This window comes from Serinus canaria, chromosome 25, assembly GCF_022539315.1.
Source record: "Serinus canaria isolate serCan28SL12 chromosome 25, serCan2020, whole genome shotgun sequence".
Classification (NCBI taxonomy): Eukaryota; Metazoa; Chordata; class Aves; order Passeriformes; family Fringillidae; genus Serinus; species Serinus canaria.
Genome location: NC_066338.1, coordinates 8,393,404 through 8,420,954, shown reverse-complemented (window position 1 = coordinate 8,420,954; position 27,551 = coordinate 8,393,404). Strand labels below are relative to the sequence as shown.

General features: G+C 55.1%; 4 protein-coding genes across 7 annotated transcripts in view; 2 read left to right on the top strand and 2 right to left on the bottom strand.

The window, feature by feature from the left end:
* Positions 1-27,551, bottom strand: part of LOC108963630 (zinc finger protein 304-like) — a 190,263-nt gene that overhangs the window by 10,296 nt on the left and 152,416 nt on the right. For 2 of the 4 annotated variants that reach the window (XR_007779659.1, XM_050984124.1), the window contains exon 1: positions 2,475-2,619. The exons of the other annotated variants lie outside the window; for them this stretch is intronic. The gene's annotated coding sequence lies outside the window, so the exon portion shown is untranslated. Of the gene's footprint in view, positions 1-2,474; positions 2,620-27,551 lie in introns of those variants that run through there. 4 annotated transcript variants of the gene reach the window in all.
* On the bottom strand, positions 9,852-12,330 carry LOC115484315 (gastrula zinc finger protein XlCGF49.1-like). The gene is made up of 2 exons (XM_050984170.1): positions 12,212-12,330; positions 9,852-11,307 (listed from the first exon to the last, which is right to left on the bottom strand). The coding sequence occupies exon 2, from the start codon at positions 11,265-11,267 to the stop codon at positions 10,614-10,616; it is 654 nt and encodes a 217-aa protein (XP_050840127.1). The 5' UTR covers positions 11,268-11,307; positions 12,212-12,330; the 3' UTR covers positions 9,852-10,613.
* Positions 12,355-20,350, top strand: LOC108961170 (gastrula zinc finger protein XlCGF49.1-like). The gene is made up of 2 exons (XM_050984169.1): positions 12,355-12,395; positions 19,523-20,350. Exon 2 carries the CDS (start codon positions 19,550-19,552, stop codon positions 20,210-20,212), a length of 663 nt encoding a protein of 220 aa, XP_050840126.1. The 5' UTR covers positions 12,355-12,395; positions 19,523-19,549; the 3' UTR covers positions 20,213-20,350.
* On the top strand, positions 21,078-22,828 carry LOC103824968 (uncharacterized). Its single transcript, XM_030229990.2, is given in 4 exon segments — positions 21,078-22,127; positions 22,615-22,677; positions 22,680-22,717; positions 22,820-22,828. Coding segments are annotated over 4 exon segments (933 nt in total). The 5' UTR covers positions 21,078-21,304.

The window sequence follows — 27,551 nt, the reverse complement described above, 5'->3', positions numbered from 1 at the left end:
CATTGGGAACTGGACCTCTTGGCTACAACTGAAAAGAAGACTATACAAAGAGCTCAGACAGCCATCCAAACCTATGGACTGACTTTTGTACAGGACTGAATCTGTATAGTCCCCGTTATACATATGTAGGGACCTACAGAAAGCTTAGGTCTTTTCTGTTCCAGGCAGAATAAACTGTATATAAGATGGCTAACTGAAGCAGTTGGTGTGAAACTCTGGGGAGAGGCTGACATTACCTTAGTTTGACCCAGGTTCACCCAGCGTTAAAGTCCGGGATTGACGCTGTCTGGAGTTGAAGGCTGTAGCAGTTTTATAATATTCTAATTTTTTTGGTTGTCAATCTAATAAAGTTATAAAATTTTTTTTAAAATTTTGCTGCCGATTTGATCATTTACAACAGGCCAGCAGTGTGAGAATCAATTTTTGTTCTTAGTTGAAGAAGTAGAAAAAAATCTTAATGGCTATGGATTCTTTTTGTGTGTGTGTTTGTATGGCTGTTAGTGATGGAAAAATTTTTTTGTGGGTTTTGTTGTGTTTACCTATAGGTTGCAATTGCAAAACTAGAAGAGATTTAAAGGTGATCCTTTAGTGCATAAACAGTTAATAGAATACTATTAAAATAAAAATCTGGTCTTTCCTGGGGGCCATGAGTGAGTCACAGAATGGCTTCCCTGGAAGAGAAGCTTCCTTCCAGGCAGCCTGCAGAGGAGCTTTGGAAATGCAAATTAACACTGGGGGTGCAAGTGTGGACAATGTACCTGGGTCTCTTGCCTGAGGAAGGAATTGGGCTGATTCCCTCTGCCCCTCACCCCACGCTCTGCCTGCTTGCACAGATGGAATTTCCACAGCTCAAGTCAGAGCCTGTGGTGAGGAAATCTGACTCTGAAACAGAAATGGGTTCAGCTGCAAAGGGAAACAGCAAAAGGAGAATGTTCTGAAAACATCCCTAAAATAAATGGGCAGGAATCATCCGTCTGCCCACTTCAACAGGAGCTGTCACGCTCTATTCTATATAGCGTGTATTAGGGCACTGGGGTGTTTGTGCTATCACAAGTTCAGGGAAATCAGTTGGGAATCCAAGTATTTGATGATTTAGAGAAAAGCAGTCAATTGATGCAGCCTTGGCCGGAAGGAGCACCCAAAACCAGGGAAAATATGAATGGCCAGCAGAACAAATCCTACAACACCACAGACCAGCCCCTGGGAACCCGAACCAATTCATATTAGGAGCCACAGAACCTATTTATCGTTTCAATGGCATCATTAGATTACAAGCTGTCCTCGAAATAATAACCAACCAGACAGCTCCAGCTCCTGACCTTCCTGCTGACCAATCCACTGAAATGAGGAACACAACATGTCACCAGGGGATGGGATCAGATAATCTGTTAGCAGGAAAAGGAGGAGTTTCTGGAAGATTATATGACTCAAACTGCTGTTGGCAAATACATGACAACCGAAAAGCAATGAAACAGATAAAAAAGGAAATAAGAAAGCAGCTCATGTACTACTCCAAACGTGGAAAGGATGGGAATGGGACACGGTTTCGTGACTCATTGGCAGACCATGGGTTAAACGAATGCTGTTTCTCCTTTTATGTGCTAGAGCAACTCTCATCTTTTTACCAAGCTCGACACCTTGAGAGTACAGCTCATTCAACAGGTGAGTGAGGGGATGCAGGTGGCAGCCAGGCCTCCTGATCCAGAAACGGCTACAAAAGGACAGGGAATGAGGGCACTGAGAATGATCTTTAAAGCAAAGAAGAACCAGTAAGAAAAAACAGAGTCAGTGAGTGAATCTTCTTAGACAGGGTCAGGGACTTGTACATAAGGAAGTAACAGGAGAAACCATCCGTTTCAGAAAACGTTACTAATTAACACAGACTGCTGTTCACACTAAGCCCCTCTAAATTCCTGAGCATCGAGAAGAAAAAACACTTATCAGAGCCACGAATATCGGATCTTATATAGGGAGGGAGGGTTTTCATCTTTAAAGAGACATGCAGCAGGCGGATCAGGAAGTCTGAACCTTCCAAGTACCTCAGCCAGAGAACAAAGGGAGAGGGAGGTACTGCTGGGGAAATATAAAGGAGCCTGCGTTTAAGAGACACCCGAAGGAAATGCCCCACGACCTCTCCCTCTGCTCAGCAATAAAGTCACTTTTACAGGACTCCTCTGCCTCCTCCGGGCACACAAACCTCCGCCGAATTTCCCGTGAATTTCCCGGCAGAGCCCCGGCGGCGGGGCAGCCCCCTCTGTCCCAGCCACAGGAACCGGGCCGAGCCAGCGCTGCTCCGGCAGCGGCTCCGGCCGAGGCAGCGGCGGGAAGGAGACCGCGGGCAGCCGCTCCCGCAGCGCCCTCAGCCCAGGGGCAACACGGGCCGGACACGGCACAACCAACACGCCTGAGCCCCCTGCCGCCCCCGAGACCCGCAGCGAGCCCCGAGCCACCGCACAACCCAGCGCGGCTCCCACCTGCGCTCCGGCCGCCTCCGAGCTCCGCCGCCGCCTCCCCGGGCTCCGGCCGCTGCTGCCGCCGCTCACGGGCCCGCACAGACGCTCCGCCAATGGCGCCGCTGTGCAACCACGGCCGCCCTCAGGGCAGCACCGGGACCCTGCACCGCCCCGCTCCCACCAATCAGCGCGCCAGAACCGCGACTGACGGCATGACCGGCCAATCGCAGCCAGGGGCGGGCTCTGCACACAGCACTGCCCCGCCCCACGCTCTCAGCCACCCCCGGGCTGCGTGAGGGCAAAGCCGGAGCTGAGGAACAGCCCTGGGACGGGCCCGGGCCCGAGGGGGATGGAGCTGAAAACACAAACAAACTTCTCCGCAGCTCCCGACACGGCTTTCCCGGCGCTGCGGCTTCGGTGGCTCCAGCTCAGCGGGAAGCCCTGGAGCCTCACTTCTCCTACTCCTAATTAGGCGTATCAGGGCATCTGATCAACATCTTCATCGGTGCAGAACCAACCAAACAGAACGGATGTGGGGCCCCCAGCAGCGCCTGTCTGCTGTCCCATTTGAAGCCCTCGCTGGCTGCTCCAGGCTCAAGGGCAGACCGGGAGCTCTGGGAAGGGGCCCCGGCTCCGGGCGCAGCCCCCGGGCAGCCCCACGGCCCCCACGGCAGTTCCAAGGCTACTTCAGCCTGGATGGAACGTGGCAAGGGAGCAGGGGAAGGGACGGGGCTGCCGGCGCCATGGGAACACGAGAAACACCGGGGGCGCTTCACAAGCATTTAATGCAAAAGATAAAATCATAAGAGAGGCAAAAGCAACAGCAACAGCGTCACCATAGCACAGGGCCACACGAGGACATGTCCCATTGGAGTGCGGTGATGCTGTCCCAATGCCAGGCACCCACCAAAGCCGCTCTCTCACTGCCCTCCACAGCCGGACAGGAGGAGACAAAATTTAACCAGGGGTTCAGGAGTTAAGGATCGGGAGAGTTCTCTCATCAAATACCATCATGAGCAAAACAGGAGATATTATTTGAATTTATTGCTAACAAGCTCAGAGAAGTAGAATAAGAAGACCCTTTAAAAGCACCTTCCTCCCACCCTTCCATCCTTTCAGCTGCAACTCCTACCCCGGCAGTGCCGGAGACAGGGAATGGAGCCATGCTCAGTTCATCCCCCCAGGGCTTCTCCCTCTGCTCGGGAACAGGAGTTGTTCTCCTGCTTCACTCTGAGGTGCCTCCCATAGGAATGTTCCCCAGGAACTTCTCCAACCTGAGTCCACCCCATGGGGAACAGCCCCCCTCCAACTGCTGCAGTGTGGGTTACTGTGCCCTGGGGTCAGTCCTTCCAGGACAGGCTGCTCCAGCAGGGCCCCTCTGGCCATGGGTCTCCCACGGAGTTACAGCCTCCTCTCAGACATCCCCATGCTCGGGCACGGGCTCCTCCAGGGGCTGCAGGTGGATCTCTGCATCCCCGTGAGTCTCCAAGGGCCATCAGTCTACAATTCCCACTGTTGGTCTGTGTCCCTATGGATGTTCCTTCCCCTACATTCATCAAGGTGTTCACAGGGAGCCAGGAGGATGTGGAGCCCCCAAGCCAGCTATCTTCCCAACACGGATCTCCAGGGATCTGCCTAACGGGGGTCATTGGGGATCATCCAATGCGGATCCTCCCATGTGAGATGGAGCTGGAGCAGGGCATGAAGTTCTTCCCACACTTGGGGCACTCACAGGGCTTCCTTCTACGGGTACCTCCGCAGGTGTCAAGTCAAGGCTGAGCTCCTGGAGAAGCTCTTCCCACACTCAGGACACTCGTAGGGCCTCTCCCTGGTATGCATGCCCTGGTGTGCCCTCAGGTGGGAGCTCTGGCCACAGCCTTTTGCACACTCCCCACAATGATAGGGGTCATCCAATGTGGATGTTCTGGTGCTGGATCAGGTGGGAGTTGCAACTGAAGCTCTTTCCACATTTCAAGCACTCACAGGGCTTTGACCCTGTGTGGATCCCTGGTGGTCGATCAGGACAGAGAGCTTCCTGAACCTCTACCCACACTCACCACACTCATGGCACTTCCAGACAGAGAGGCTCCTGCAGCGATTGACGAGGTCTGGGCCCACCCAAAACTCTTTCCACATTTCCCACACTCGTCAGGCTTCTCCTCGATGTGAATCCTCTGGTGTTCCCTCAGGTGGAAGCTCCAGCTGAAGCTCTTCCCACATTCCAAGCACTTGTGTGGCTTCTCCCCACCATGAGGCTTCTCCACCAGCTCTGAGCTCCGGCGGGATCTCCTGCTGCCTTACAAGCACAGGAGGGCTCTTTTCTCCCCTCGGCTCCCTGGGCTGGGTTTGCAGCCCCTCCTTGTGCAGGATCTCAGGGGCTTTCCCTCCTCACTATTGGATTCCTGCGCCCTGGAGCCGCTCAAAAAGGCCTCTTCTACAAGGTTGTTAGTCTTCTTTTGGAAGCCTCCTCCTCCATCTAGCCAAGGCTTGGGATTGACAAATCCTGGTTTGTAGAGAAAACAAGGGGTGAACATGTTGGGCTGGGGGTTCCTTCTGCCCAACTCCATCTCCAGAAGTCATCAGGTATCTTGTGTCCATGCAAACCTCCAAGATATTAAGATCCAGGCAAAAAATACCCCTCAAATACCAAGACACAGCCCTAAAAGGCCCAAAACTTTGATACTCAGGCAAAGACTCCTCCAAAATATTAAGATTTGGCTCCCTGCAAAAACTAACCACCAACATTGAGTTCAATAAACTTCAGAAAAAACAAAATTCACCTCTTCCCCCGCAAAAAAAAGTAAAGATTCAGCCCAAGAGATCTACTTTCAAGCCAAAAGCTTCAAGATTCAGAAAAAAAAACACCCTTCCAGGAGTTCCTTCTCTCTGTTTTACCCACTTTGAGCTCCATGTCGTTCCTTGTCTCTGGGCTTCTGGGAGTCCTGCATGTTTTGGGGTCCCCCTATCCAGGGTTCCCACATTCTCTGGGCTGTTGGGGGTCCAGAGAATCCCGGGGATCCTTCCTTTCTGGGCTCCCCATTTCAGTGTCCGAGGGGTCCATGGTTCCCCCACTCTCCATCTCCCACTCTCTTCAGTCTGCTGGGGGTTTCCCAGCTCTGCGATCACCCCTTTACCCTCTCCTCACTCCGTGGCGCCCACACTTCCCCCATACCTGGCTCTCCCAGGGGTTCCACAAAACCGCTGTCCCCCTCAGACCCCACCAGCTCTGGGCGATCGCCGCATGGATCCCAAGCCTGACCCAGGGAGACCAACCCACAGGCCGGGGCATCCCCCTGCCCACAGCCAGCGCTCTGCCACGAGCTGCCAGCAGAACCCCCAGAAAACCCTCACAGGGACCACCCAAGATATTCGGGGCGAGCTCCCCTTCCCCGGTCACCTGCAGGATGTGAGGTGGGGGCAGTACTCCCGGGGTGGGGGCTGCAGATACAGAGAGCAATGGATGCATGTGGTGCCTCCTCTTCTTCTTCCTCTCCCTGCTCCGGCTGCTCCTCTATCCCTGCTCTTCCTCCCTCACCTCCACTTCCTCGTACTCCTACTCCATCTGCTCTTCCTTTATCCCTCTTCCTCCATCCTGGGTCCCCCCTCCACCCAAACCCATCTCATCCCACGGGGGAAGCAGGGATGGGGCTGGGACCGGTCGGGCTGGGGCAGCACTGGGCTTTTGCCTGCTCCCACCCACTGTGGGCAAAGCAGGAAGGGGAAAGGAGGGAAAAGTGATGGGTGGAGATAAAAATTTGGGGGTTGTGGTCACCCTGGGTGGGAGCTTCCAATCCTTTGGTATGGAGATCTTGAAAGGGGGAAATGCAGAGATGGATGGGGGATCCCCAGGGATTTTGGGGGCAGGATGAGGGGTTGTGTGAGTCCCTTGCTGGGGGAGGAGGGTCTGGCTGGAGCCCCCTGGTGCTTCTGAGGCCCTCGGCTGGAGAGTTGGCATACGCTCAAAATGGCTTGATCCAACTTCAAAATCCTCAATCCCACCCCAAAATACACAATCCCACAGAATCCCCAAAACCCACAGAAGGGGTGGGATGGAGATTGGGACTGGCAGGATGAGGGAGAGATTCTGCTTCCTAGAACAGAGGAGGATATAGAGCAATTGGCAGAACTGGGGGGGTTTCCCCCTTGGCATTCTCCAGCCCTTGGCATTCCTGGATGCCAGGTCCCTTGAGGGAATACACCCCCTTCACCATCCCCCTGTGTTTAGCCCTTTCCTTCCCACAACCCCCATTGGCTTCTTCTCAGGAGAAAACTTGGATCCACTGACTCCTTGCTCTCCCCTCTGTACATGCAGACACTTCTCCATCAATTAAATATTGTCCTCATGTACTCTGTGAGCCTGTAAATAATGGACAAGGCTTGGCAACCTCAGGACTGGATTTTTTGGGTGTGTGTTGTTGGGATTTTTTTAAATATCAATGTCTCTTCTCCATTTCCTTTCCAGGTTGGGAGGATGTAAACACAGCTCTAGTCTTTCAGTGTCTGGGGTGTGAGCATTTAGCAACAGAGACTGTGCCAGGCATGGAGCCACAGGGACACTGGAGGACATTTCCCTGCCCACCACAGCCTCAGCTGAGCAACTACAGCCTGTGCTGAAAACAGCCACTGGCAGAGATGACTTCTGATTAATCTTCTCTGCCTCCCAGGAACCAGTTTGAAAAGAAAAACCTCTCATTTGCTGAGGCAAAGAAAACTAAAGGTAGTATTGAATAAAATAAAAGCGAGGCCTCTTGGGACAATGGTTGTCTTTAAAGAGCCAGAGCCAACAATATTCTCTATTGATTGAACATCTAGCTTTTGATTTCTCTGTTTTTCATATCTGTTGTCTTCTGGAAAGTTGTGGTAGTGGAGTTGTTTTTGGTTGTTTTTTTTTAAGCAGAGATGCTGAAATACTTCTAGGTAAAGAAAATAAATAGGAAATTTTCCCCTTCCCCTAATCAAATTGTGTGGTTTGTCAACAGAAGGATTGAGACTGTATGTCCAGCAAGCCTGTGCCATTCCAAAATGCTTTCCTTTGAAAGGACAGCTGTCTTTTCCTTTGTGGATAGGAATAAATCAAAGCTATCCTGGAAACAGAAACTGTCCCTCCTTTTTTCCCTTCTTACAGGAATACAAACGTGTTTTGTTCTGGTGAATGCTTTCCACATTGAGCCCATCTCCAGCCCAAATTCCTCTCTTGCAGGAAAGTCTCTCCCACAGACACAGCTTGACCTGACAGAGAAAAATTGGACCTCACCAGAGAAGCAAAGTCTTCTAAGGAGAAAAGAATTGTTCAGGTTGGAAAAGAGCTCTGAGCTCATCCAGTCCAACCATCAACTCAGCACTGCCAAGGCCACCACAACCATGTACCCAGATGCCACATCTACAGGTGCTTGGAATGCCTTCATGGATGTGACTCACCCTCTGCCCTGCCAGCCTGTTCCAGTGCTTGACCACGGGGAAAAATTGTTCCTCTGTCCCATTTAAACCTTCTCTGGCCCACCTTGTGGCCATTTCCTCTCGTCCCATCGCTTTTCTGTGGGGGAAGAGACCGATGCCCCGCTTGCTCCTGTGCCCTGCTGGCTCCTGCTCAGCTGCTCTCACCCAACACCCCAGGGCCCTTTCCAGCCCCTGTGCCCCAGGCCCTGCAGGGGTTCTTGTGACCCCAGCGCAGGATCCAACACTGGGCCCTGGGCAACCTCTGACACTCGGCCTCAGCCCATCTCTCCAGGCTGCTCAAATCCCCCTGCAGAGCCTTCCTGCCCTCCAGCACAGTAACATCACGCACTGAAGCCAACACTCCAATTGTACCATACATTTTTTTTTCCATTGAATTCCTTGATTAGAGCAACAATCACCCACAAACCTCCCTGACTGCTCAGGGCCTGGCTGTGCTGCCCAGACCCAACCTTCAGAGAAAGAAAGGATCATTTTCCAGCCCTGTTCTCAGCACTGCTTTACTCCTGGTGAGGTGACAGCAGGAGGGTTTTGTTGTCTTTGCCTTGGGAATTGTAGATCACAGCTGCTGTTGCCCCTCTTCTGGCTGCCACCTGAATTTTATCAGTTCAACTGCAATTGCCTCTTTCAATCAGTGCTACCCACGGTGTTTTCATGATAGGGAACTCAGTATTTTTGTCACAAGACTCATGCTTAGCAGATTTTTCAATACTCACAAATGCCTGAGCACTAAGCTGAGGACAATTAAAGCCACACAGGCCACATTCACAGTGCTCACATTCACAGCCCTGTTGCTGGTGCTGGTGAAATAGAATCAATTTACAGAGGCCATCACAGAAATTTCCTCTGCGGTATCAAAAAAAAAAAAAAAAAAAGAAAAAACATCCATCAGGAGAAGGAAAAAAAACAGAACTTACTGACCAACTTCATTGATTCTTCTGATCAGCAGAAAATAGAGATGACACCAAGCTGGGTGTGAGTGTGGATCTGTTGGAGGGTAGGAGGCTCTGCAGAGGAACCTGGACAGGCTGGATCTCAGGGATGAATCCAACGATGTGAGGTTTAACAAGTCCAAGTGCTGGGTCCTGCACTTTGGCCACAACACCCCCTGAGCACTACAGGCTGGGGACAGAGTGGCTGGACAGCAGACAGGCAGAAAGGGACCTGCAGGGACTGATGGACAGCAGGCTGGACATGAGCCAGCAGTGTGCCCAGGAGGCCAAGAAGGCCAATGGCTCCAGGTCTGGATCAGGAATGGTTTGGCCAGCAGGAGCAGGGCAGTGATTCTTCCCCTGTGCTCGGCACTGGTGAGACCACACCTCGAGTGCTGCGTCCCTCGAGTGCTGGGCCCCCAATTTAGGAAGGATCTTGGGAAGCATGTCCAGAGAAGGGCAGCAAGGCTGGTGAAGGATCTGGAACACAAGAGCTGTGAGGAGGAGCTGAGACAGCTGGGAGTGTTTATCTTGGAGGAGGCTCAGGGGAGACCTCATCATTGCCTGCAAGTCCCTGACAGGAGGGGGCAGCCAGGTGGGGTTGGGCTCTGCTCCCAGGGAACAGTGACAGGACAGGAAGACACTGACTGGAGTTGCATTGGGGAGATTTAGGCTGGACATTAGGAAGTTCTTCATAGAAAGTGTGACTGGGAATTGGGATGGGCTGCCCAGGGAGGTGGTAGATTTACTGTCCCTGGAGCTGTTTCAAACTGGATGTGGCACCTAGTGCCATGGTCAGGGTGACAGGGTCGTGTTGGGTCATAGGCTGGACTTGATCTCAAAGGTCTTTTCCAAGCTGGTTAATTCTGTGATTCTGTGATCCTGGCCTGCATGGCCCCAATTTTAGGGGAAACCCCCCTCCAATTCCTATAAATACCCCCAAATCCTCCCAAGCACTAAATTTTCCCCCCAAATGACAGTAAAATCATTGGGTTTAGAGGTTTTTGTTCAATTTCTTTATTTTTATGCCAATTTCATGTTTTTGTAGGGAATAAAAATGGATGAAATAAAATCAAGCTCAAAAAAAGGAGTTATGTGTCAGCATCATGAGAGTATCTGTAGGGCTGGGTTCAGTGCAGGGAAGAGCCTTTGTTGGAGGGGCTTCCACCCCAAATCTTGGTCTTTGCCCAAATCCATCCCCATTTGGCTGTGGAAGACACCTGTGGGCCATAGAGAATCAGAATAATGGAACCACTGAGGCTGGAAAAGATTTTAAAGACCATCCAACGTTGCTTGACGCCACAGGAGAAAAGGATTGGATGGAAGAGCTGAGTCTTTTAGGGTTGAAAGTCAACAAATCCACTCTTCCCAATGAATTCCTGATGTCATTCTGACTCCCAATAGATGTTCCTGCCCCTGCCTTCACCCAGGTGCCTACAGGGAATCTGGAGGATGTGGAGACCACCAACTCTTCTCAAAAGAGTTCACCCAGAATAGGGGTCACCAGGGCTCTACCCAACAGGGGTCACTGGGGATCCTCCCATGGGGGGATGGAGTTGGAGCAGTGCACAAAGCTCTTCCTGCACTTGGGGCACTTGCAGGGCTTCCCTTACAGGTAGGTCCATTTGTGTAAAGTCAAGGCTGAGCTCTGATAGAAGCTCTTCCCACACTCCCCACACTCGTAGGACCTCTCACCGGTGTGGATGTGCCGGTGGATGGTGAGTTTAGAGTTGTGCTTGAAGCCCTTCCTGCACTCAGGGCAGCAGAAGGGCCTCTACTCCGTGTGTGTTTGCTGATGCATGAGGAGATTTGACCTGGTCTGAAACCCCTTCCCACACTTGGGACACTCGTAGGGCTGTTCGTCACTGTGGGTCTTCTTGTGGCCGATCAGGCTGGATCTATGGCAGAAGCTCTTCCCACACTTGGAGCATTTGTAGGGTCGTTCTCCTGAGTGGATTTTCTGGTGCTGGACCAGGACTGAGCTCAGGCTGAAGCTCTTCCCACATTCCCCACACTTGTAGGGCCGTTCCCCTGTGTGCTGGCGCATGTGGGGGATGAGCTGGGAGCTGCAGTTGAAGCTCTTCCCACATTCAAAGCACTTGTAGGGCCATTCCCCCGTGTGTACTTGGTGGTGGATGAAGAGGTGGGAGGTATGGCTGAAGCTCTTCCCACATTCCAAGCACATATAGGGCTTTTCCCCAGCATCAAGCTGCTCATGGACCACCAGAGTGGATTTCTGGAAGAAGCAATGGAGGGGTCTTTGCTCCTCAGAGCACCCTGGGCTGGGTTTGGAGCCCTTCCTTGTGGGGGATTCCATTGGCTTTTCCTCCCTGTTGGATTCCTGCCCCTTGGAGCCACTCCAAATGGCCTCTTCCACGAGGTTCTGCTGTGGGGATTTGTCCACCCCTGCCTGGCTGTCCTGGAGCATCTTCCTCACTGCCTCCTCCTCTTCCTCTATTTGGCCAAGCCTTGGGAATAAGAAGTCAGGTTTTGAGGGAAAAACAAGGAGTGAGCACATTGGCCTGAGGGTTCCTCCTGCCTGAGTCCATCTCTAGAAGTCACTAAGTATCTTGCGTCCATGAAAACTGCCAAGACTCAGAGGAAGAAATCCCTCTGTGGGGTTTCTCCTTGTGGATGCTTTGGGTCCTGCATATATTGGAGGTCCCTCCTCTGCAGGATCTCCGTCTGCTCCAGGTTTCCCAGGAATCCCAGGGATTCCCCCCCCCGTTGGGGGTTCTGTGAGTGACCCTTCTCTGGGCAGTGAGGGTCCCATGGGTCCCCCTCTCTGGGGTTGCACTAAAGGATGCCGAGGGTTTTGGGGTTCCAGGGGTCCCTCCTCCTCTGACTCTCTGCTCCGGGGTGCCGGGGGTCTCGGGGGCTACCCTCCCTCTGGGGTCCTCCCTCTGGGATCCCACAGTGTCCCCCATTCCAGGCTTATCCCTTCTCTGCTGTCCCTTCTCCAGCCTCCCCTCACTCCCGGCTGTCGGGGTCCCCCCTCTCCAGGCCCCCATTTCAGGGTCAGGGACTCCCGGGGCTCCCCCTTTTCGCCTTCCCCTTCTCAAAGCTGCTCCCCTCCTCTCGCCGGTACCGGGCGAGCACCACGTGTCTCCGGGGACCTCCATCCCAACCCACCCGGCAGCCGCACCGGGAAACTCAAAAAAAAACCTCCCAGGACCCCCGCAGGATCCACCCAAAAGGGATTTCCGGTCAGCTCTGGACTCCTGCAAGATCGCTCCGCCCGCCCCGTCCCGAAAAAAGAAACATAAACCCCCAAAGATACTTCAGGTGAGCTCCAAATATCCCTCCCTCCTTCAAAAAAATCCTGCCGGGACCGCCCAAAATATTCGGGGCGAGGTCTCCCTCTCCGTTCACCTGCGGGATGCTGCGGGGCGATGCTCCCGGCGCGAAGGGGCTGCAGAGCCCGAGAGCGATGGACGCACGTGGTGCCTCCTCCGGCCGCTCCTATTCCTGCTCCTCCTCTACCCCTCCTCTTCCTCCTCCTCCTCCTCCTCCTCCTCCTCCTCCCATCCCTCGGCTGCAGGAGAGGAACTCTCGGGTGAGCGGAGCGGGGACGGGACCCGGTGAAAAGGGGTGGGAGAGAGGGATAGCGGGAGGTGGGACGGGGGAAAAGGGTTCTCGATGAGGGGCTCACAGTTAACCCCAGGACCCCCAAATCCCCTCTCTGTCCTCCCAGCCCCTCCCGGCGCTGTGGGGGCCGGGCCGTGCCCCAGTGCCCGGCTCAGGGGGTGCTCCAGGCTGACATGCCCCACCTGGCAGGTGTAGGTGACCCCGCACTGGGGGCGGTTTCCAGCAGCACCAGGAGCTGGTAGGTCCAGTCCCCGTTGGGGACCACGTCGGTGGCCACCACAGAGAGCGCATGCTGGCCCTGGAACCACCTCACCAGGGTGTGGGCAGGGTAGAAATCCATCACGGAGCAGAGCAGGCAGCCGGGTCCGGGCTGGGAGCTCGAGGGCTCCAGCGAGATGGACACGGTGGGATGAGCAGAGGGCTTGGGGACCCCCCAGTGCGAATCTGCGCCCCTCCCCCACACCCCAAGGAATCGCTCCAGGGAACGAGTGCTGCAGGACAGAGACCCATCCTTTCCCTCCCCTCTCGCCCCCTTTCTCGTTCCCCAGATCTAAAGACCCCTTCCAACACAATTTGGATATCCCAGTCCCGTGCCCCAGTCTTTGGGGATCCCAGCCCCTTCTTTTCCCCCATTCTTTTGCCCCTTCTGTACCATCCCACCAATCCCCAAACCCCTCTCCCGTGCTTGGGTTTGGGGGATCCAGGCTCCTCCCGCTCAGCCTGGGGGTCACATTTCCCTTCAGGCAGGTCCTGGCAGCTTTTTCCTGGGAGGAATCCCTGAGTTTTGGGACTTTTGGGGTGCAGTTTTGGAGTGTGACAGCTCTGTCTGGCTTTCCCCGCCCTCTTGTGGCCCCTCAGCTGCCCCTGACACCCTGGGGGGTGCTGGCATTTCCCTCCTGGGGACAAGGACGTTCATCCCCTTCCAGGACCCCAATGCCCAGCTGGGGCTCCAGGTCAGGGGGTCCTTGAGCAGCTGCCCCAGAACCTCCCCCAGGGTCTCCCAGTGCAGCCAGAGCCACTTGGCCTGGGGTCCCCAAAGGCCTCAGCAAGCCCCAAGTGCCTCCCAGGAGCCCTCAACTCCCTCAAACCCAGCATCCCCCACATCCCCTGCAAGTTTCCCCCCATGGTACCACCCATGGCCATGTCCCCACCATGTTTCCATCCCTGTCATTGGCCCCACATCTTCATCCATGCCTGTGTTCCCCCGTGTCCCATGGTAAGAAGATGAGAGTTGCTGTAGCACATAAGAGGAGAAATAGCATACGTTTAACCCATGGTCTGCCAGGGAAACACGAAAATGTGCCCCATTCCCATCCTTTCCATGTTTGGATCTGTACATGAGCTGCTTTTTTATTTCCTTTGTTATCTGTTTCTCTGCTTTTCTGTTGTCATCTCCTTGCAAACAGCAGTTTGAGTCATTTATTTTTCCACAAACTCCTCCTTTTCCTGCTAACAGATTATCTGATCCCATCCCCTGGTGAAATGTTGTGTTCCTCATTTCAGTGGATTGGTCAGCAGGAAGGTCAGGAGCTGGAGCTGTCTGGTTGGTTATTATTTCGAGGACAGCTTGTAATCTAACGATGTCATTGAAACGATAAATGGGTTCTGTGGCTCCTGATATGAATTGGTTCGGGTTCCCAGGGGCTGGTCTGTGATGTTGTAGGATTTGTTCTGCTGGCCGTTCATATTTTCCCTGGTTTTGGGTGCTCCTTCCGGCCAAGGCTGCATCAATTGACTGCTTTTCTCTAATTAAATCATCAAATACTTGGATTCCCAACTGATTTCCCTGAACTTGTGATAGCACAAACACCCCAGTGCCCTAATACACACTATATAGAATAGAGAGTGACAGCTCCTGTTGGAGTGGGCAGACGGATGATTCCTGCCCGCTTATTTTAGTGAAGTTTTCACAACATTCTCCTTTTGCTGTTTCCCTTTGCAGCTGAACCCATTTCTGTTTCAGAGTCAGATATCCTCACCACAGGCTCTGACTTGAGCTGTGGAAATTCCATCTGTGCAAGCAGGCAGAGCTTGGGGTGAGGGGCAGAGGGAATCAGCCCAATTCCTCCCCCAGGCAAGAGTCCCAGGTACCCTGCCCAGTCTTTGCCCTGCAGTGTTAATTTGCATTTCCAAAGCTCCTTTCCTGTTTGCCTAGAATGAGACTTCTCTTCCAGGGAAGCCATTCTGTGAGTCACAAGTGCCTCCCCTAAAAGCTATTTTTTTTAACAATACAATATTACTTTTTATCAGTTTAAGGGTTACCTTTAAAGCTCTTCTAGTTTTTAAAAATGAAGCTGAAAGTTGAATATCGAAAAACCCATACCAAAATTTTGCCATCACAACAGCCATACACACACATACACAAAAAAATCTATAGCAGTAAACATTCTTTTCTTCTTCTACGACTAAAAACTGGCTCTCACAACCCCGGCCCAACACTCATAATCTAACTGGCAAAATAAAAAAATTATAATCGTTTAATCTTGTCATTGGAACTGCAAGAAGAACCAAAATTCTTCAACAATATTTTTAGTTTTAGAGAATAAAGGCATTAATTGATTCTGGCCAGGATCTGCATAATAATTATCTGCAAAATAATTTCATCCACACATAGCATGACTGTGCAGAGAAAATCATTCCACAACAGGTGAGTTTTACTGAATTTATCCTTATCTTTTTACCATCCAAAACCCATTGAAATTGTTAATTGTTCATTGCTTCCAAGTTGCCCAGTTCTTACTCATAATTTGGTTTCCTATTGGACCCGAATTTCTTCCCCTCTGATGTTAATTAGGTCAACACTCCCGGATTTCCTTCTCAGCCTTTTCCAGACCAGGTGTCTCCAGCTCTGCCGGGGGCAGTGTCTGGGGTAGCTGTTGGTTGCTGTTTGCTGCTGGGCATTGATGTTTTCTGCTGGTCGTTATCTCTGTGGGTATCTGTTGGGCTATTCCCAGTCTGTTGAGATGTTAAACTCATCTCCATTGAGTGGTGTAACATCCCTTAAAAAAATCCCTTTCCCCGAGGCAAACACAAACCAGGCCGAGAAGAGTAATAATATTTTAAAAAGTTAAAAGAATATTATATGGTGAATTTTCCAGCAATGCAATCCCAGGCAGCCCAGTGTGTGAGTATACCTGAGCCCCAGAGTGGAATTGTGCCCTTGTGTTCCCCAGCAGCTGTGGCGAGTGCAGGCCCAGAGAGCACTGAAGCTGCAGCAGTGCCAGCAAGGCTTGGCCCCAGTGGCTGGAGATGCCAGAGGAGGGTGGGCAGGCAGAGGATTTCAGCAGAGGATCTGTGGGCAGGCCCAGGGGCTCGGCCTGCTGTGGAGCCCTGGCTGCTGCTGCGTTGCCTTCAGGGCAGGCTCAGTGGGGCCTCCCATCCTCCTGCTGCAGGTGGGAAGTGGAAATCTCCGGGGCTTCAGAGCCCTGGAGCCGAGGCTGAGGGGTCCTCCTGTGTTCAGCTGTGCCTGGTGGCTGTTTCTGGCCTCAGAGCCACTTGGCATGGGCCACCAGTGGTGCTGCTTTGCACTCCTTAGGCAGGAGCCGATGTCCTGGGTGGGTGTTGGGAACAGCAAAGTCCCATGGTGGGTGTGTCTCCTCAGTCTCTCCCAGCCTGGGTCTGGAGCTCTATCCCTTGAATGCAGTCCTGGGTCCCTGGCCAGCTGCTCTCCAGGCTGTTCAAACAGGAGGTTGGGTTAGACCCTTCCCCTGTCCTCAGTTCTAAATCCTCCTGTGCCATTGAACAAGTTCCATACTGTAATAACTGAGCCCTGCTCATCCATTTAGAGGCTCTTTTGGTTGTCAAAGGTGTAACTTGATGCCAGACTTGAACTATAGGAGATCCTCCTGTTGTCGTCAGTTTTCAGGCCTCAGTTCCCATGAAAGCTGTGTCTGCACGATTCTGCAGACATTGAGGCCACTCTGGCCATTGGGTTAAACATTTTAGCCGAAGAATTCCTTTGGCATGGCCCTGTTTAACACTCACTTACATTTTATTTTCGCTGTCCAGGAGGGCCACGGAAGGAGCCTCAGTTAACCTGGTTTTTAACACTTGAAAATTCTGCTTTTCTTCTGCTGTCCATCCTTCAGGTTTCTTGACTGGCAGGATAAGAGTGTTGTAGGGACAGATCCCTGGCTTCAAAAGCCCTGCCTTTAGCAGGGCCTCAATACCAGGCTGTGATCCCTTCCTTCCCTTCCTTCCCTTCCTTGGAAAAGGGAATTGTTAAAGTAATTCAATACATTTTCCAAGATTAATTTGCATTCACACATTTGCCATAAAATCCCCTCTGAGAAATTATAATCACAATTAGGAGCAAGCAAAAATTGATGCTTTTTAAACCCGTACATCCTATGTACTAACAGTGGTTGAAGAAAACACACCTGCTCATTTTTCCCACTTACCCTCTGAACAATCAAATAACTTCCTGTCAATTTCCCCCCCTTACATCTGAGATTCAGAGTGGGTTGAGAGCCCCCTGTGTCCATTAGGAAAGGCCTCCTCTCAATGCAGACCCACCCTGAATGTTCTCAAGAGCTCCAGTGTGGTGGGTCCCTGGTGTGATGGGAGCTGTGACGCCCCTGCCAATCCATGTCCATCAAAGGGGTGGACTTGCTTGTCCTGAGGGTGCTGCTGTCTCTGCTTGCAGTGTCCTTGTGCCCTGCAGCTGGAGCCCTGATTCCTTGCCAGGGGCAGTTTGGGTGGGCTCTCCCCTGCCGAGGAGGGCAATGCCTCTGCCAGGTGCTTGTGGCCGAGCTGTCCCCTGGGTGCTGGGGCCCCCTTGAGCCCAGGGGTTGATCCCTCAGGGGCTGTAGGAACCCTGCCATGGCCTTTGCCTTCAGCTTGGTCTTTATCTGCTCCCTTCTTGCATTCCCCTGCTGTGCCTTTGTGCCCAAGTGCTGCAGGTCCTTCTTGTGCCACTCCTGCAGCTCCCCTCAGTGCCTGTGGGTGCTCATCCTCTGACAGCTGATGAGATTTCTTAAAAATCATTTCTTCTCCAGCGACCCAAACAATATCTCGATCCTTCCATGCATAATCCACATTTCCCAGATGTTCCTTTGTCCTCCTCCCTGTGCTCAGGGTCCCCTCCCCAGCCCGTATCCCAGAGCCGGTCCCCGTCCTGCCGCAGTGTCCAAAGGTGCCTCCCCGGCGGGCAGGGCTGGCAGCTCCACGGGCCCGGGCAGCGGCCGGGGCGTCCCGCAGCCTCCTGGGGGCCGGGGGCCACTGCCGGCCCTGCCCAGGGCTGGTGGGGTCAGGCAGCGGCCGGCGCTGAGCCCTGGCTGCCCCACAGCCCCGGCCTGGCCCCACAGCTCCCCACTGGCCCCCAGCCCGTGCTCCCGGTCCCGCACCTCTGTGCCCGCTGCTGCCGCTGCCCACCACAGAGAAACCCCCTGAAATCCTGACCTCCTTGATTTCCTCTCTTGGAAACTGGGCATAGAATGGATCTGAAGCAGGTGGCAAGTTTTGAGGATAAGACCCCTGAGAAACATCCCAGTCCTCAGTATTTTTCTCTTCCTCTTTTCCATCATCCTTTTTTATTGATTTCTCCTGCTGCTTCTTGCCTTAACCATATTCCTGCACACTCCCGTTCACCCAGTCCCTTCCCAGCACTCCAACACCATCCATTCCCTGTTGTGGAAATCCCTTCTCCACTTCCCTTATTGCCCCCCTGGATGCCCATGTCCTTAATTACCTCTGGGAGAATGTGCAAACTGCCTCAACATTATCCCCTTTTTTATCACATATGATAATAATGGCTCTGTTAAATCTTTGTTCTTCTTCACAAAGTTCAGGAATTTAGCAGGACCTTTCTGAAACTGATGGTTTCTCCTGTCACTTCCTTTTCTACAAGTCCCTTCCTCTATCTCAAAGGAGATTCACACCATTTTTTTGTAGACACTTTCATCTCATTCTTTTCAACACAATGGGAAAAGGGGGAGAAGCCACAAAAGGGTGTTTAGGACACTAAAAGTGCGAAGGACCAGGGGAGGGTCAGCCCTAAACTGAGCCGGAGGGAAGCTGGGATTTAGAGGGGATGATAGACAAAGGATTGGAAAGGTGGATAACGGGAGGGGGGACAGCAGGAAAGGGGTTCTCGTGGTGGTCCCTTTGTGTCCCCATCACTCGATCCCTGGAGCAATTCCCCAGGGCTGTGGGAGGGGATGGATTCACACTGGGGGGTTCCCCAAACCCCTTGTCCATCCTTGGGGAGCTCCTTGGGCTGGTTCCCCCCCACCCAGCAGCCAGTGATGCTTTATTAGCTGTGGGGCAGAGGGGGGTGGGAAAGGGGGATCTGGGTTGGTCACGGAGGAGGAGGGCAGGGGGAGAGGAGAAGGAGGAGCAGGAAGAGGAGCAGAAGGAGAAGCACAAGTTTCCATTGTGCTGGTGACTAGGGAGGGGGAGCTCACCCCACATGTATCAGGGAGTCCTCCAGAGGGATGCTTCTAAGGGAAGTGTTTGGAGTTGGCAGATTCCAGAATCAAGACCCAAATATCTTTGTGGCCCCTGGGAGGGTTTGGTTTATTGGGGGGATATTTGGATCTTGCAGGACCCCAAAACTGATCCCCCTTTTGGGGATATTTAGGGGTCCTCATGGCAATCACCAGGTACTCGTGGGGGGAGGACATCAGTCTTCGAAAACCCCCCAGAAAAGCAGTGGAGGGGAACTTCAAGAACCCTGGAGTGGGAAAAGGTGAGAGGGGTGATTCCAGAGTTGGGTGAGACCCAGCAGCTTGAGGGGGGAGGGAAGGGCCTGGAGTTTTGGGACCTCTTGGATCTGTGGAATCCTGGAGAAGAGAATCAGGGGAGAACAGACCCCTGGGACCCTCAAAATTCCCCGTATCATCTGTAAGCAAGACCCCAGAGAGGGGGAATTTGAGGAGCCACGGGACTCCTGTCAGCTCAAGGAAGAGAAACCACCAAACCCCAGAGCAGAGAGACAAGAGGGGCTGATCTCCTATGAGGGTTATTTTGGGAGCTGAATCTTGGTGCTTCGCAGATTTTTTTTAACTCAAAACCCCTGGAGACTTCCAGCGATGGTCCTCTGCAGGAGGAACCCTCAGGCCAAAGTTCTCACTGCTTGTTTTTTCCCCAAACCAGGATTTGTCATTCCCAAGCCTTCGGTGGATGGAGAAGGAAAAGCCTCAGAGATCCCACACAAGCAGTGGCTGCAAACCTAGCCCAGGGAACTGCAGGGAGGAAAGAGCCCCCCTGAGCCAGGAAGGCAGCTGGAAATCCAGCCAGAGCTCAGAGCAGGTGGAGAAGCCTCATGGCGGGGAGAAGCCCCACAAGTGCTTGGAATGTGGGAAGGGTTTCAAGTACAGCTCCCATCTAAGGGAGCACCAGAAGATCCACACTGGGGAAAAGCCCTACAAGTGTGGGGAGTGTGGGAAGGGCTTCAGCAAGAGCTGCAACCTCATCAGCCACAGCAAGATCCACACTGGGGAACGGCCCCACATCTGCCTGGAATGTGGGAAGAGCTTTAGGCGGAGCTCCAGCCTGAGGGAACACCAGATGTTGCACGCTGGGGAGAGGCCCTTTGAGTGTTCTGAGTGTGGGAAGAGGTTTCTGAGGCCATCCCGTCTCTTCCTGCATCAGCGCATTCACACCGAGGAGAGGCCCTTCCACTGCCCCGACTGCGGGAAGGGCTTCAAGCAAAACTCCACCCTCCTGAACTGGCGCCTCCACACAGGGGAGAGGCCCTACAAGTGTGGGGAGTGCGGGAAGAGCTTTGTGCGCTGTTCCAGCTCCATCCCCCATGGAGCATCCACATTGGATGATCCCCAATGAGCCCTGCTGGAAGAGCCCTGGTGATTCGTGGTCCTCATGATCCCTCTTGGGTATGGGAAAGGTGCCGGAGCGATTTCTTTCCCTCCTCCTTGTCCTGGTGTGATTTGGTTGATAATAAATTCACTCCCTGTGCCCAGACTGGGTCTGTTGTGCCCGTGCTGGTGTTCAGGGTGGAATCTCTCCCGTTCTTTCTCAGCTCCTGGGCCTTTCCTTGTATTTCCTCTCCGTGTGCAGCTGCAGAGGGCAGGGATGGAGCAGTTTTGGTGTCCACTCACATCCAGGCAGAACCAGCCCAGCCCCGGGAGTTCTGAGGGGCTTGTGGGGCTCCCTCCCGCTGGAGGAGGGTGTCCCCCCTTCTGCAGCCCCAGCCCTCAGGCAGCACTCAGCCAAGCAGAGAATGTCCTCAGCTGGGGCCTTATTTCTGGACACACCTGAGCCACTGGACATCTCCATCCTCATTCTGGGGTGCATCTGAGTTCTTGGAAATCTGGGACCCCATTTTTTGGGATGTGTTGGGTTTGTATGGACTGGTTGTGGTAGTGGGGTGGGCTCTGAGAGAAGCTGCTGGAACCGTCCTCAGTGTCCAGCAGAGCCAAACCCTGGTGGTTCCAAAGATGGAGGTGCTGGAGGTAGAGATCCCCCCACAGCACCTGGAGCAGCCCCTGGTGCAGGGGGATACCTGAGAGGAGGCTGTGACCCCATGGGAGCCCCGTGGCCAGAGTGGCTCCCACTGGAGCTGCCTGTCCTGGCAGGACTGACCCTGTGGTAGAGTGACCCCCGGGGCTGCAGCAGGGTGAGGGGGCTGCTGCCCGTGAGTTGGACTCACATCAGAGCCAGGCACTGCTGGGGGTTTGGGTTTCTCTGGGAGTTTTTGTCCCATTTGTCACCCGGAAAGACGCCGGGAGCAGCAGGGGGTGACAGCCACGGGTGACTGAGATGACAAAGGGCTGGCTGCTGGCTTTGGCACAGCCCTGAAATCGTTTAGGGGAGCGCAGGGGTGCAGGGCTCGGGTAATTTGGGGTGCCGGGCGCTTTGCTTCTGGATTTTCCTGCCCCTGCCCGCTGCTCCTGGGGCACAGAGAGGCGCCTGAGCATGTCCCCTCAAAACCTCTCTGGGAATCACCCCAGAGCCTTCAGCCCTCCTTGTGCCCGTCCCCGAGGCCTCTTATCCGTTCCAGTGGCTCCCGTGGCTCTCTCAGTCCATCCCAGTCCATTCCCAGTCTCTCCCAGTGTCCTCCGCGTGTCCATCTCAGCCGTGCTTGGTGTTGCCGCCCCTCAGCCAATCATAGCCCGGCTCTCTGATGACTCATCAGTTGCCAGGCTGACTTACAGCCCCCCAGTGCCCCGCTCTGCACTCCCCGGAGTCGCGCACGCCATTCCCAGTTCCGCCATTCCCAGTTCCTCTCCAGGTCTTCCCAGTGTCCACAAACTCCCTCCCAGTCCCTCTCATCTCATTCCCAGTACAATACCAGTCCATTCCAAGACCTTCTCATTTCATTCCGACACCTTCACCCTCGCTCTGTGCTCCGCAGTTCTCGCAGTGCTCTCCCAGTCCCTCTCAGTGCCGCACCAGCCCTCCGCTCTCTCTCCCAGTTCCCCCCAGCTGATCCCAGTGTGTCCCCTCTCTCTCCCAGTGCCCCCCACTGTGTCCATCTCATTGGTGCCCTCGAGCTCCCAGCCCAGCCCTGGCCGCCTGCTCTGCTCCGTGATGGATTTCTACCCTGCCCACATCCAGCTGAGGTGGTTCCAGGACCAGCAGGAGCTCTCAGACCACGTGGTGGCCACTGACGTGGTCCCCAACAGGGACTGGACCCACCAGCTCCTGGTGCTGCTGGAAACCGCCCCCAGTGCGGGGGTCACCTACACCTGCCAGGTGGAGCACGTCAGCCTGGGGCACCCCCTGAGCCGGCACTGGGGCATGGCCCAGCCCCCACGTCAGCGGGGGAGGCACTGGGGGACAGAGAGGGGCATTGGGGTGTGCTGGGAGTAACTGGGAGGGAGTTGGAGAGAGCCTGGTTTACATTGGGAGAGGGGCTCAGGGGTGTGGAAGGTCTGAGAAGGGGTTTGGAGGATACTGGAAAGGGTGGGATGGGGTTGGGGGGGTCTGGTGGACACTGGGAGGTGGTTTGGGGTGCTGGGTGTGTTCTCAGTGTCCAGCAGAGGACTGGGAGGGATGTGAGTGAGCTTGGAGGGGCTGGAAGGAGATTGGGGATGGAAAAGAAGAGGTTGGGATGAGGTTGTTTATGCTGGGAAGAGACTGGGAAGGGCCTTGGTGGGGCTGGGAAGGGACTGGGAGAGGATTCGGGGGTCCTGGGACATAGGGGAACAATTGTGAGCGTGCTTGGAGGGGCTTGGGGTGTCAGCGAGAGGATGTGGGGGTCCTGACCCCTGCAGACCCCCCAGAGATGCTGTCGGACGCCCCCCACAGCAAGATCCTGATGGGGATCGGGGGCTCCGTGTTGGGCATCGTCTGCTGCTTGGGCTCGGCTTCTACCTGCGTAAGAAGGTGAGGAGGGGTCCCAGGGGTCGTGTCCCCCCTCCCCCGGAGCGTGTGCACTCCCCCCGGCCCCCCCCCAGCCCGGTGTCACCCCCTTTTCTCTGCCCACAGAGCTCCTGAGCCACCGGCGGCCGCAGCCCGTCCCCGTGGGCTCGGGCCCGGCCGGGACCCCCTGCTCCGTCCCCGCGCTGATTTTGGGGGGGGGGGGGGTCGTGTGTCCCCTCAGCCCTGCTGTCACTCTGCCCCCGCTGCTGGGAGCCCCAGCTGCTCCCAGTGTTCCCAATAAAGCCTCCTAGTTCAACCCAGTGCAGTTTATAGGAACAGTGGGGAGGGACTTGGGGGGAGCTCGCGGGGGGCGCTCGCGGGGGGGGGGTGGGGTTGGGAAGCCGGCCTCGAGATTGATCTGGAATTGGGGCCCCCGTGTGTCCCCCCGTGTCACCCCGCTCTGGAGGGGCCTTGAGAGGTTCCTGAACTCAAACAGGGAACCAAGTGAACCCGAAAAGGCGCCGGGGCTCTCACTTAACCCCCCTGGGGATTTGGGGAGGGGGTGCGTGGGGGGCGTCCAGGCCGGGCCCTGAGCCCAGCGCTGCCCCAGCCCCACCTGCCCTGGCTCCATTCCGGCTCCTCCCGCGGGAAGCGACGGCGTTGGGATAAGGAGGAGCCAAGGGGACGCACCAGGCCCGGGGGAAGCAGGGGAAGGGATGGAGGAGGAGTGCAGAGGAAGGAGCGGGAGAAGGGCCGGAGAGAAGAGGGGAGGGAGGCAGGATTAGGAAGGAGGGGAAGCAGCGGGAGCAAAGGAAGAGGAGACGGGGAAAGCGCGGGGGCCGCCGCTCGCTTTGTCCGCCGCGGCTCCGGGAGCGTCGGCCCCGCCTCGCATCCCGCAGGTGAGCGGGGAGGTGGAGCTCGCCCCAAACCTCTCGGGGGATCCCCGAGCGGGGTGTTTCCCTAGAGGGTGTTTGGAGCTGGTAGCTTCCAGAATCGAGACCCAAATGTCGTTAAGAATCTCGGGCTCGGTTTCATTTTGTGGAGGGGGATGTTTGGATCTTGTGGGACCTCAGAGCTGAGCCGCAAATGCTCCTTTGGGGAATATTTTGGGGGCTCCACGCGGCGATCGCCCAGTGCCGGGCTGGGAAGGCGACATCAGTCTTGAGCCCCACCCGGGAGAGTGGAGGAGGGGAACGCCGGGAGTCTCGGGGTGGGGTGAGCCGAGAGGGGCGATCCCGGAGCTGGGGAACCCCCGGCAGCCTGGAGAGGGGGCAACGCCTGGATAAGGGAGACCCCTGGGATCCCTGGAATGTTGGAGCTAAGAGTGAGGGGAGAAGGGAACCCTGACACCCCCACATCCCCCTGGATCATCCCTAAGCAGGACCCTGGAGAGGGAGGATCCCCAGGAGCCATGGGACCCCAATCAGGCCAGGGAAGGGAGACCCCCCCCGGAGCCCCAAAGCAGAGAGATCAGAGAGGGGGTACTCCTGGGAGCGGTTTTTGGGCTGAATCGTTGTGGTTTGGGGTTGTTATGGACCCAAAACCCGCGGAGAATTCCAGAGCTGGACCTGGGAAGGAGGAATCCCCAGCCCAAGGAGCTCACCCCTTGTTTTTTCTCTCAAACCAGGATTTGTCATTCCCAAGCCGTGGACAGATGGAGGAGGAGGAAAAGACCCGGAGATCCCGCGCTAGGAGGGGCTGCAAACCCAGCCCAGGGAGCTGCAGGGAGGAAAGAGCCCCCCTGAGCCAGGAAGGTATCTGGAGATCCACGCAGAGCTCAGAGCTGGTGGAGAAGCCTCATGGCGGGGAAAAGCCACACAAGTGCTTGGAATGTGGGAAGGGCTTTAGGTGGAGCTTGAACCTGATCCGGCACCACAGGAATCCACGCTGGGGAATGGCCCTATGAGTGTGGGGAGTGTGGGAAGAGCTTCAGAGACAGCTCTGACCTGATCCAGCACCTGGTGAGCCACACTCTGGAATGACACTACAAGTTCGGGAGTGTGGGAGCTCTGACTTCATCAAGTCCATCCACGGTGTCGAAAAACACTACGAATGTCCCGAGTGTGGGAAGAGCTTCTCCATGAGCTCAACCTTGTCCCAACACCAACGGAGGCGCCACTAAGGGAAGCCCTGTGAGTGCCCCAAGTGTGGGAAGAGCTTTGTGCACTGTTCCAGCTCCATCTCCCATGGGAGGATCCACGTTGGATGATCCCCAATGACCCCCATGTGACCGAACCCTGGTGATCCGTGATCCTAGTGATTTGTGTTGGGAAGATGCCTGGCTTGGGGGCTCCACATCTTCCTATCTCCCCATGGGCACCTGGATGAACACAGGGACAGGAGAATCCCTGCCTCTGCTCCTGTCCCTGCTCCTCCTCTTCATCTCTCCCTCCTCTTCCTCCCAGTCCTCCTCCCCCGGCTCCTCCTCCACCCTTCCTCCGATCCTCCTACTTCCTCATCCTTACTCCTCCGCTTCCATCCCTCCTCTTGCTCCCCCCAGGCCCAGCGCCCACCCTCGGCCTCGCCTTTTCTGTTGGGCTGGGGCAGTGCTGGGGTCTGGGCTGGGCCTGGGGACCCCCCACATGCTCCCTCCCTAAATTTCCCTGGTGGCTTCGGGGGGTTCCAGCAAATTTTAGGGTTCACAGGGTGCCATGCTTGGGTTCAGGTGCCTCTCAAGGCCCCTCCAGAGCGGGGGAACACACGGGGGCCCCCATTCCGGATCCATCTCGGGGTTGCTTCTGGCCTCCCCCCCCATGAGCTCCTCCCAAGTCCCTCCCCTCTGCTTCCCATAAAATGGACTGGGTTTAACTGGGAAGCTTTATTGGGAACACTGGGAGCAGCTGGGCAGGGGCAGAGTGCCAGGGCCTGGGGGGGACACACGATCCCCCAAAATCAGTGGAGTGGGGATGGAGCAGGGGGTCCCGGCTGGGCCCAAGGCCATGGGGAGGGGCTGCGGCAGCCAGCGGCTCAGGATCTCTGCGGGCAGAGAAAAGGGGGTGACACCGGGCTGGGGGCCCCGGGGGGAGCGCACACGCTCTGGGGGAGGGGGAACATGACCCCTGGGACCCCTCCTCACCTTCTTGCACAGGTAGAAGCTGAGCCCCAGCACCAGGAAGATGAAGCCCAACATGGAGCTCCCAATCTCTGTCAGCATCTTGGGGGAGCTTTCGGTGGCTGCTTGTGGGCTGGATCCCGGGAACAGCGGTGACCCCGAAGGCTCCGGGACAGAATGTGACAGGCTGGGATGGACTGGGGCAGACGGGGGCACCAGGATATACCAGGGCCAGAACACCGTGGGACCAGATTTGGGGCACCAGGGATCATAGTGGGATATACTGGGACCACACTGAGGGCTACTGCGGACATGCTGAGGGCAACTGGGTGCTGTTGGGATATAGTGGGTGTGATCAGGATCATACTGGGACTGACTGGAATCATACTGGGGTGACTGGAACCATAGTAGTGGTGAAAAGGCACAATTGGAAAAATGCAGGAGGCAGCTGGGATCCTATTGGGAGCAGCTGGCCCATGCTGGAGTTGTACTGGGATCATACTGGGACCGACAGGGTTATACTTGGAGTGACTGGCATTGTACTGGGAGTGTCTGGAACCATAGTAGTGGTCAAAAAGCACAATTGGAAAAATGCAGGAGGCAACTGGGATCACACTGGGAGTAACTGGCCTATGCTGGGGTAATAGCAGGACTGACAGGGTCATACTTTGAGTGACTGAAAAATACTGGGAGTATCTGAGTGTGACTGGGATCATACTGGGGCTGACTGGACTCATACTGGGATCATGATTGGAGTAACTGGGACCATGATGTGGGCAAATGACATTCTAGGAGTGACTAGGACTGACTGGGTTCATACTGGAAGTCACTGGGGCCGTACTGGACTCCTACTGGGACAGACTGAGATTGGAAGGAACCACACAGGGCCTGACTGGGAGAAACTGGGACCACGTTGGGGGCAACTGGGATCTTACTGGGAGTGACTGGGAACATTAAAGCTTGAATGGGGTTTCTATCCTGTGACATTCCTGGGGAGCAGCAGCAGCTCCACGCCCCCAGCCTGGGGGTTCAGAGTGGGGGAACCACTGGCAGCACCTTTGGGACACAGCTGAAGGCTGGGGGGCTCCTCTCCCGACTTCATTTTCTCTCCCCAGTTCAAATCATCCCCTCCTATTCAAATCCCCTCCATTTACATTTTCTCCCCACAACAAAAGTTTCCTCTCCCCAATTAAACTTTTCTCCCTAATTTTTTTCCCCTCCCCAGCCCTGGCTCCTCCTGGCAGGACCCGGCTGGGACCTTCTGGAAACAGGAGCGGAAAGAGTTAAAAAATTCATCATTATTTTCTTGGTTTCTGGAGGATTTTCCTGTGGCTTTCCTGCAGAAAGCCCTTCCTTTCTGGGTGATGGCTGAGGGATCCCCTCAGGCCCCACCCCCTTTCCAGTCCCTTTTCCAGCTCTTCTCCTCAGCTGACCCAAACCTGCAGATTTTGGGGGTGGGAGGGGTCGCTCTGCTCGGGAGTCTCGGAGGTGGCCCCGAGGCCCCAGCGTAGTTCCCTCCAGCCCCCTGGAGCATTTGGAATCTCCAACTCTAAGCCAGCGTTGTCCGTGGGATTCAACTCCCCCTGCGGGGTTTTCCCCCAGGCCAGCTTTATTTCCAGAGGGTTCTGTGGTTTCCCTTTGAGCCAGGGCCTGTCGGCACCGGAGCAGCCACGGGTGCTTGGGCAGGAAGGGCTGTGGGACGGCACCTCCCCACAAACATCCGGGAGGGGAGAAGGGTTGGGGGGAAATAGAGAATAAACACAGCATTATAGAAGAAGAAAAAGTTAAACTTACCTGATATTAAAA

Bases quoted from the DNA above. Each gene is read 5' to 3' on its own strand.
- LOC115484315 (XM_050984170.1), bottom strand. From the start codon at position 11,267: ATGCTCCAGGACAGCCAGGCAGGGGTGGACAAATCCCCACAGCAGAAC.
- LOC108961170 (XM_050984169.1), top strand. From the start codon at position 19,550: ATGGAGAAGGAAAAGCCTCAGAGATCCCACACAAGCAGTGGCTGCAAA.